Source organism: Nansenia antarctica (assembly GCF_963989245.1).
Source record: "Nansenia antarctica genome assembly, chromosome: 20".
NCBI lineage: Eukaryota > Metazoa > Chordata > Actinopteri > Argentiniformes > Microstomatidae > Nansenia > Nansenia antarctica.
In genome coordinates, this window is record NC_137693.1 from 8,963,646 (window position 1) to 8,973,608 (window position 9,963).

At 46.6% G+C, this 9,963-nt stretch overlaps 1 protein-coding gene across 1 annotated transcript; it reads right to left on the reverse strand.

Annotated features, from left to right (window-relative positions):
* Nucleotides 1-3,406: 3,406 nt before the first annotated feature.
* LOC308174336 (cytosolic 10-formyltetrahydrofolate dehydrogenase-like) lies at nt 3,407-9,501 on the reverse strand (the record flags this gene model as incomplete). The annotated part of the gene is made up of 8 exons (XM_080549414.1): nt 9,363-9,501; nt 8,354-8,496; nt 7,355-7,589; nt 6,381-6,546; nt 6,075-6,176; nt 5,746-5,835; nt 5,214-5,351; nt 3,407-3,433 (listed from the first exon to the last, which is right to left on the reverse strand). Exons 2-8 carry the CDS (start codon nt 8,478-8,480, stop codon nt 3,407-3,409), a joined length of 885 nt encoding a protein of 294 aa, XP_080405540.1. The 5' UTR covers nt 8,481-8,496; nt 9,363-9,501.
* Nucleotides 9,502-9,963: the final 462 nt, after the last annotated feature.

Genomic DNA, 9,963 nt, shown 5'->3' on the forward strand with positions numbered 1-9,963 from the left:
GGCGCTGCACCAGTGAGGTTGCGTCCCGAATGGCTCGATTTGGGCATCGGGCCAAGACCAGTAGGTCGTCGAGATCCGCATATTATGCGTATCTCGTTACGCCTCAGTGGTTCGAGTGCTGTCTGCACGCATTTGGAGAAAAAACGAGGAGCAAGCGCGTACCCGAAGGGCAGGCGCGTGTACTCGTAAACCTTCCCTTGGAAAACAAAACGTAGGAATTTCCTGTGCCACTCTGTGATTGGCACACGAAATACGCGACCCTCAGGTATCTACGAAAGGGGCGTTTCGCCACTCTCTCGTTGAGGACCCTGAAATCTAGTATGGGTCTCATGTCTCCCGAATTCTTTGGGACAAGGAAATACGGGGAGTACCATCTCATGTCCCACTGGTCCCTCGGAACCAATGTCACTGCGCCCTTTGTTAGGAGATTCGTAATCTCCTCCCGGAGCGCACGTGTCTTTATCGGGCAGGACAAAAAACAGTCTCTCTCACGCCCCTGAAGGGCGGAGGAGGCTGAATGAACTGTAGTGCATATCCCCTCCTCAATGTCCTGTCAAGCCAGCCCGACAGAATACCTGTCCCTTCTAGTCATTCTGCATAAAGCAACGACAGCGGCTGGGCCGTCTGTTGTGGTGCAGTCGACAGAAAAAACTTGAATTTCTGTATGACCCCAGCCGCCGCTGCCCACCGAGGAGATGGCACAGCCCAAGGTGGGGTCATTTCGAAAAGGGATGGGCTGCCGTCTGTAAAGAGTGTTTGTTATGTGTAACAATGCTCTTTATTGACGCAGGTTTATTATGCCTGATAATCAAAGAACCGGCCGCACGCTCATGAGCTGGGCCAGGTCTTGATAGACATGGAGGGGTTTTTGATGTAAATAACGCCTCGTGTCGTGATAGGGGTAAGTCCGCTAGGCAGAGAGCTGGCCACACGCCGGTAAGCTGGGCTAGTCTCCGCTTCGTTTCTAACTGGTAGCGATTCGACCACACTCTGACAAGGCAGGTGGGTCTCCGCTCCGGTAGATACCATGGAAAATCCTCCTTAGGGATTTACCGTCTGACTTACCGTCTGTAAAGAGTGTTTGTTATGTGTAACAATGCTCTTTATTGACGCAGGTTTATTATGCCTGATAATCAAAGAACCGGCCGCACGCTCATGAGCTGGGCCAGGTCTTGAATAGACATGGAGGGGTTTTTGATGTAAATACCGCCTCGTGTCGTGATAGGGGTAAGTCTGCTAGGCAGAGAGCTGGCCACACGCCGGTAAGCTGGGCTAGTCTCCGCTTCGTTTCTAACCGGTAGCGATTCGACCACACTCTGACAAGGCAGGTGGGTCTCCGCTCTGGTAGATACCATGGAAAATCCTCCTTAGGGATTTACCGTCTGACTTACCGTCTGTAAAGAGTGTTTGTTATGTGAAACAATGCTCTTTATTGACGCAGGTTTATTATGCCTGATAATCAAAGAACCGGCCGCACGCTCATGAGCTGGGCCAGGTCTTGAATAGACATGGAGGGGTTTTTGATGTAAATACCGCCTCGTGTCGTGATAGGGGTAAGTCCGCTAGGCAGAGAGCTGGCCACACGCCGGTAAGCTGGGCTAGTCTCCGCTTCGTTTCTAACCGGTAGCGATTCGACCACACTCTGACAAGGCAGGTGGGTCTCCGCTCCGGTAGATACCATGGGAAATCCTCCTTAGGGATTTACCGTCTGACTTACCGTCTGTAAAGAGTGTTTGTTATGTGTAACAATGCTCTTTATTGACGCAGGTTTATTATGCCCGATAATCAAAGAACCGGCCGCACGCTCATGAGCTGGGCCAGGTCTTGATAGACATGGAGGGGTTTTTGATGTAATAACGCCTCGTGTCGTCGCGGCACTGAGTTTGCTCAGAAACTCCGCCTCCGCTGCAGACAGACCGTTGGGTCGGTCTGTGGTGATCTTCGCAATGGCGGCGTTAAACACGGCGATGTTATTCGCCGCCGCCTGCGCACCGAGCTCATCAGAGCTTTCTGATTCTGACACCGGCACCGACCACTCAGCTGGGTGAGGGCGGCGTGGTGTCAGGGCCGGCTGAGCGGGCGGGACCATCCCTACTTGGGGAGGTGCCTGCCCAGAACGCCGCTCTGGGGCCTGTCCGGACGCATCATCGGCAGAGCTATTCGAGTCGGATAGCATCCCCGAGATAGCGCCCGCCAGGGGAAAACGCTCTCCTTGATCCAGGCCATCCCCTTTCGCCTTTCCGCGACGGAAAGGAGGTGGAAGGGGAGGCAGCTGGGGGAGGCGACCAACGCCGCCTCGGCATGTTCGGGGCCGAGGCAGACGTGGCAGAAGTCGTGCTTGTCCTCCGCTGCTAGGAAATCGCAGCGGCAGGTGTCCCGGAGGAACTTCTTCGTGGTCGGCGGCGGACGATCCATCGCTGAAGGGAAAAGTCTCCTCCGCTGAAAAGTATCCTCCGCTGCTCGGAAGTCGCAGCGGCAGGCGTCCCGGAGGAACTTCTCCATAGGCGGCGGACGATCCATATCTTGAAGGGAAAAGTCTGGCGGGTTCTCCAGTCTTAGTAGTCGTCCTTCTCAGTCTTCAGATATAAACCCGTGCTGAACTTTTTGGGAGAATGAGGTAGCGAAGTACACCCCTTTATATAGCACCCCAGGCGGGCGCAGGCATTGAAAAATTCAGTCATTGGCTACTTTAGGTAGCGGGTAAACCAATAGGAGCAGAGCTCCCCTATGGGGCGGAGCTCCACGATATAGAACTGCGTGCTTACTTACCATCTCTATACCAGCACGTTTTCTCACTTCTTCGTTTGACACCCATTTCAGAATACATATATCCTTCCGCCACAGAATATAGTCCCATAAACAACATTAACGATTGCATTGTAGGCTAGGCCACGTTCACTTGCCTTTGAGCCAACTTGTTCGTGATTGGTGCCTTGGAATGACACTCCAGATTGGTAGACTGCTATTGGCTAAACAGTGGGCGGAGTCAGCACAGGTGTTCTTAATCAGATTGATTGGGAGGCGCATTGATACTGGAAATGCGGTCGGAGCTGAACTGAAGGGAGTTGGGGGGTATTTACCACTGTTGCTAGCCAATCAGAATCCAGTATCCAAACATGCTGTTGGAGAAGTCATTGCTCACCATCATAGAATCCACTAGGAATTCTATATTGTATCACAGGGTGCTTGAGGAAAATGTGAGACCATGCAGAATTGAAGCTAAAGCAGATGTGGACCATGCAACATGACAATGACCCAAAACATTCCAGTAAATCCACCAACGAACGGCTCAAAAGAAAGAAATGGAGAGTTCTGGAACAGGCCAAGTGAAAGCCCGGATCTGAATCCTATTGAGATGCTGTGGGGTGATTTGAAACGGGCCTGTGCATGCAAGACAAGACACCCCTCAAACACAAACACATCTGGAATAACTCTGCATGGAGGAATGGGAAAAAACTGTGTCAGAGATTTAATTGAGTTTATTTCAGCCAAAAGTGCAACACCAGCTATGAGGAAGGCAAGTTAGTTTTCATAGTTTTTTTTAACACATTTCACATACTTTCAGAATGTCCTTTTGGCCATTTATTTGTTATTTATCTCAATATATCCCGTGTATCAACCAGCCAGTCCAGGTGTGTCCCAATGATCTAAAGCAGCAGTATCCTCCTCTCTCTATCTACATGTCCTTTATGCTAACTCATACATATACATACTAGACCAAGAGGTTAGTCTAGCCTAGCCTGGGACATGGCCCGCTACACAGGGACGTGCCGTCCATATAAGCAGGGTAAGCAGTGCTTACCCAACGAAAAAAGAAAAAAGGAAAATATAAAAATAAAAGTGCATGTAACCGTTTGTTTGTTTTCATTAAAAGAGTCGTATTTTAGGTCCCAGGGCAGCAGGAGTCATTCATTTTGACGTTGCATTTTTAGCGCCACCTGTAGGAGTAAAGCACTCCCTACTCTGCTTTGCATATAAGCACTCCGCTCTCTGCTTTCCCTCGCGTACATTCGAATGCGTGAACATGTCTTTTTTATTTTTTTCCGATGCCTCAACCCGCTGTTTAATGTGACCAGGGTAAGCATGCTTACAGCCAATCAGAGTAGGTCTTTCATTCCGATAAGAGCTACTGATTGGCTCTTATCACTTTCAAGTTCACTTAACATTTCACCTCTCGCCCGGCAGAATAGCTTATGCCAGCTAGCTCAAACGATCTAAATAATAATAATCAATAAGGATAACTTGCTTGATTTTGTGAATATGGACATTACTGTCAGCGACCTAAAGGGCTTTCGTAGACTGGACTGGACTGGAAAAACACAACTACTGGCTAAAGGCCGCCCGGCCGCTCGCTCACCGATGTTCACACTGACCCAGAAAGGGAGAGTCGCCAGCGGCTACAGCAAGCCTGGTATGAGCGGTTTATATGATGTATATGATTCGCGAGGCTGGTGGCGATCTGTGCTTGTTTATATGGTTTGAGTACTTTGAGAGGGAGGGTCTGTGATGTGATGTCAAGTGCCTGTGTGACAAAGTGTGAAAAGAAAGTGTGTTGTGTTTACTATGGAGGATGGAAACGGTGTGTGTCTGTGTTGTGCGTGTGTGCGTGTGCGATGTTGAAACTGGACTTGTAAATTTCAGTAGGTTGGCTACTTGAAAAGATCTTTGAACAATGAGCACCCCTGATATAGTCGAAACTGGCAACTGTTTTTTTTGTTTTTGGTAATCTGATCACAAAGTGACACTACAGTTTATTAGCGGGTTCTAGGGCATCAAAATTGCATTTCCTTGAAACTGCGCTCACTGATAGCGTGTATGTGTAATTACGTGTATTTCTATATCTTATGCTTACCCAATCTAAAAGCTCACGGCACGTGCCTGCCGCTACACCAAGAGGTTAGCCTAGCACGCCTTAGCTTAGCATACATGGCCCGCTACACCAAGAGGTTAGCCTAGCACACATGGCCTCTATAAAAGTCATGACTTATTTGCATACTTCATGGTCAGGTAGTATGGTTGCATGTAGGTATACTACAAGTTCAGAGTCTCACAAAAGCGAATGGAACGAATGGCTATGGTTTATTCAGAGGAATCTTAACTTGAATAATGAGGAAGAAAGTGCGAAAAACAAGCCAAAGACAATCCCCCAAAAGTGAAACTCTGGTAATATCCAGTGCGTCGTAATGATGTTTGTGTAACATCTGGCAACTTACCATCTTGCCATCGCTGCCAAACAGCACCGGGCCTGCCTTGGCGACCAGACCAGGTCGGCTGGCACCAGGGATCTCCAGGGGCTGTCCGTTAGCAGCGGTGCCGTCGTTTACCAGAGTGGAGCCGTAGAACGTCATCTTCTACAGAGAAAGGTTGGGATGACAACAGTGGGATGAGTTTCTGAGGTGCATCTCAGTACTCTCTTTCACCTGTTGTGTTTTCAAGTCAGTGCTGATGAGGGAGAGGGAGAGGCCACTTTAAACTACTGTGATTCAGTCTCTGTCTCAGAGGATTTCCACTATAAGACTGACTGTGGGCGTATTCTTTTTTTTCTGAGTGGGGCAGTCCCACTCATGGTTTTCTTTTTAATGACAGAGACAGATAGAGATTATGACAGGAAGGATGGGTGAGAGAGAGAAGGGATGACATGCAGGATATGTCCCCGGCCGGAATCGAACCGGGACCCTGCGGTTACATGGTCAGCACTTTAACCCGCTACGCCACCCAAGCGCCCCACTGTGGGCGTATTCTTACCTGTCCATCGACATCAGCCCAGGCACCGGGGACTTTGTCATGACCTCTGATCCAGTTGTGAAGGGCCTCGGCTGACTGGTTCCAGTCAATCTACATCACAGACAAAATGCAAAAATACTGATCAATTGTACATCTCATTCTAACAATGGACCAATATACACAGCAGAAACCCTAGTGAGTAAGTACAAATGTAAGTACGTCTGGTCATAATAGATTTGACATCACCGAATTTCTATGGAATTCCATATAGCATTGTAGTAGTACTTGTGGGAAAAGCAAGATGGCAGGAGCAGTCTAGAGTGTTCTGTCCAGGACTAGGTCTTCAGTACCTTTGCGTTGTCTTTCTTCTGGATGCCCTCATAGGTGGCTCCCTCCTCTGATTGGGTGATCTTTGGTGCTTTCCCCGCTGCGATCAACCTCACCGCCTCCACCTGTGAACAACCATGCATACTCAGCCCCCCCAACGGCATGGAATGGATATGTGTGAACCTATTCAAGTGTTATGACGGTGACATTTGGCATTTCCATGTTCATGCTTCATGCATCTTTCTCGAGACAAAACATGCTGGCTGTTTGAGATGCAGACAGACAGCTATTATCTGAATGACTATATGTGGCCTTTGCCCTTGACTCACTGTGCCTTTCACTCCCTCTGGAAAGAGGAATCTCTTATAGATGGTGTTGACCGTGTCATCAGGCTCCACAGCACACTCCCTCTGCAGCAGGATTGGTCCAGTGTCCAGTCCCTCATCCGCCCAGAACACTGTGAACCCGCCTTTCTGGTCACCGTGGATCAAGGTCCTGTGGACCAATCCAGAGGGAGAGAGTGAGGAAATGCAACTGTTCAAACCCACCAACTAATCAACCAATCAACCAACCAACCATCCAACCACCCACCCACCAACCATCCAACCAACCCACCCACCAACCCACCCACCAACCAATCAACCAACCATCCAACCATCCATCCAACCAACCCACCAACCATCCCACCAACCCACCCACCCACCAACCAATCAACCAACCATCCAACCAACCATCCAACCCACCCACCCACCCACCCACCAACCAACCCACCAACCAACCCACCAACCATCCCACCAACCAACCATCCAATCAACCAACCCACCAACCATCCAACCAACCCACCAACCAACTAACTAACCAACCAACCATGCAACCAACCATCCAACCAACCCACCAACCATCCAACCAACCCTCCAACCCACCAACCAACCAATCAACCATCCAACCAACCCACCAACCAACCAACTAACTAACCAACCAACCAACCATCCAACCAACCATCCAACCAACCCACCAACCATCCAACCAACCCTCCAACCCACCAACCAACCAACCATCCAACCAACCCACCAACCAACCCACCAACCATCCAACCAACCATCCAACCATCCAACCAACCTACCAGCCAGTGAATCTCAAACTCACCAACCCACCAACCGACCCACCCACCCACCAAACCTATGAACATGACAACTGACCAATGCCTCTAACTAATCTGTCCACCTACCAACTAACCAACCAACCAGTCAGCATCAACCAATAACACATAGAAACAGACACACCCCCCTGCCTACTGACTCACCAGTTGATGGCGGAGGCTCCCCTGTGAAGGGGCAGGATGGACGGGTGGTAGATGATGGAGCCGTGCTTGGGGTGGTCGATCACCTCCATGGGGATGAACTGGGAGCAGAAGGGCATGACGTTGAGCTCCGCGCCCACAGCCTCATATTGGTCCACCACTTCCTTGATGCCCTTCCCCTTCAGACGCCAGCGGGGGAACTTGAAGACAGGCACGCCATCCTTCTCTGCCTCCTTGGCTGTGGAGGAAGGGGCAAAGAGCTATTCAACACACTTTTCCTGTAAAGTGCAGTGTATTGCATTTGTGTATGAAATGGTTCATTTAATTAGAAGTTGGGTGTTTGAGGTGTTTGAGGGTACCCTCAAGGTGTACATGACTCTTGTTATGCCAATGTTTTGTTGAATAGAAGATCTCCTTAAACCATAATCTGTGTGGCCAGTGGTCTAGCACTCAATGCTCATGTCAACATGGCTGCTCTGCTCACATGCCTTACTTTCCTGTATCTATCCAATCCAAATATAAGAGCGGGATTGCCCCACTCAAAAAAAATAACCTTAAAAAAACACAATCTGTAATTAGTTTTTGGATATAGCAATTTATTATATTCCCATTTATTATTGAGTAATATGTGACAGGGTCTGGTAAAAAAAATCTGGAACTAGAGTGTGCGGCTTCTACTTCATTCAATAGTATTTTTCAGTTTTTGACAGATTATGAAAGGGCAGATTGTAAGCTTTCAAATGATGTGTCATACATTGAAATCGGGAGTTTGAAGTGCATTGAAATCAATCACTTTTGCCTTCAGATCTAATTCAGATGGCCATTTGTATAAAGTGTTGTACAAATGTATGTTGTGTGAGTTGTCTGTGTTCACTGCTCATGTGTACTTTAGGTGCTATGGTATGAGGACCACATATGATAAAGGTTGCACCCATTGCAATAATATGCTCCCAGATATATATACTGTCCTGCAGCGCACTCATGACATCATGACCTACTCACCTAGGGGGTCGGCTTTGCCATCCTTGTCGGGTATTGTGAAAACTCCAACAATGATGTGTCCCTCCTTCCTTAGCTCCTTGTACACCTCCTGGCCGAAAATACTCTGACCTATCACAGCAATCTTCATCCTGAGTGCTCACAAGCTAATGTAGGTAAAGACAACAGACAAACAAGAGCATTTTATTTTTTTAAGGCAATTCTCTCTAGAGTGTAGTGGGTATTCATAACCTATTAATTTGAAACATATGCATTTGGATTTTGCATTACATAACCAAATCATTACTGTCAAATATTACTCTTATCGTATCCACAAAAGTAGCATGGTTGTTTAAAAAAATAAACGATGTATAAAAGTGTTTAGTGGAAAAAAACGTTTTTTTTTTTTTTTAAAGGTTTAATTACTAATGTCTGTATAATAGTTATATAATACTACAGCAGTTTTTTGGTGAAAAGGGCGTGCCCTGTTTAACCAATCAGATGTCACGGCAGAATCATGCCTATGGGGGATTGACCAATCGAATCCAAGTGGATTTAAAGTACACTTGACAGCTCGCTAGCGACCCGCTACGTGCAGGAATTTTCTTTCTACATGCAGACTTACTTATTATTAGCAAACATATCATACACATTCAAATGTGCATACATCTGCAAAGCTATTTCCACGATGCACGCTGTTGACAATGTTGAACTCAATACAAATGAAAGTGCCCTATGAAAATAAAATAAAACAGTTGAGCCACGAAGCAGGTGTTTTAAGATATATATATATATATAGATATATTTCATTTGCATACTAGAACGCGTGAGACAATGTACTGTAGGCTATGCAATAGACATATTCGAGGCTGATTAGCAAGCATGCAACCTAAAAAAAATAATCGCGCCCTCAAGAACAAACCAAATAACTAATCATAACTTCAGAAACAGTTAATTCATTCAATACGGGGGTTAGAATGACTAGTTATGATGACAGTTAGATATCTTGTTATAATATAAAAATGGAACGTACCCCTGTCTTTCGTGACCAACAGTCTTCTCTACTGGTGTGAAAAGAGTGATTGATTGGATCAGGTTGTTGCTCTGATGTCGCCTGTGTGTGTCGCTGCCATAAGCGAGATACGGTCATTACACAACAGTCCCATCGTGTGTTCGGATAGGACAGTCTGGGCCAAGAGAGGAGGGCATTGGGCGTAAACTTTGTATTACCAATGTGTAACAAGAAAGCAAACAATTGCAATTACAGTACAGGCCAAAAGTATGGACACACCTTCTCATTCAATGCGTTTCCTTTATTTTCATGACTATTTGGTACATTGTAGATTCTCACTGAAGGCATCAAAACTATGAATGAACACATAGGAATTATGTATTTAACAATAAAGTGTGAAATAACTCTAAATATGTCTTATATTTTAGATTCCTCAAAGTAGCCACCCTTTGCTTTTTTGTTGTTAATAAAATATATAATAATAATATTAAATATAATGTGTTAATAATAATATGTTTTCAGTTATTTCACACTTTTTTGTTAAGTACATAATTCCTATGTGTTCATTCATAGTTTTGATGCCTTCAGTGAGAATCTACAATGTAAATAGTCGTGAAAATAA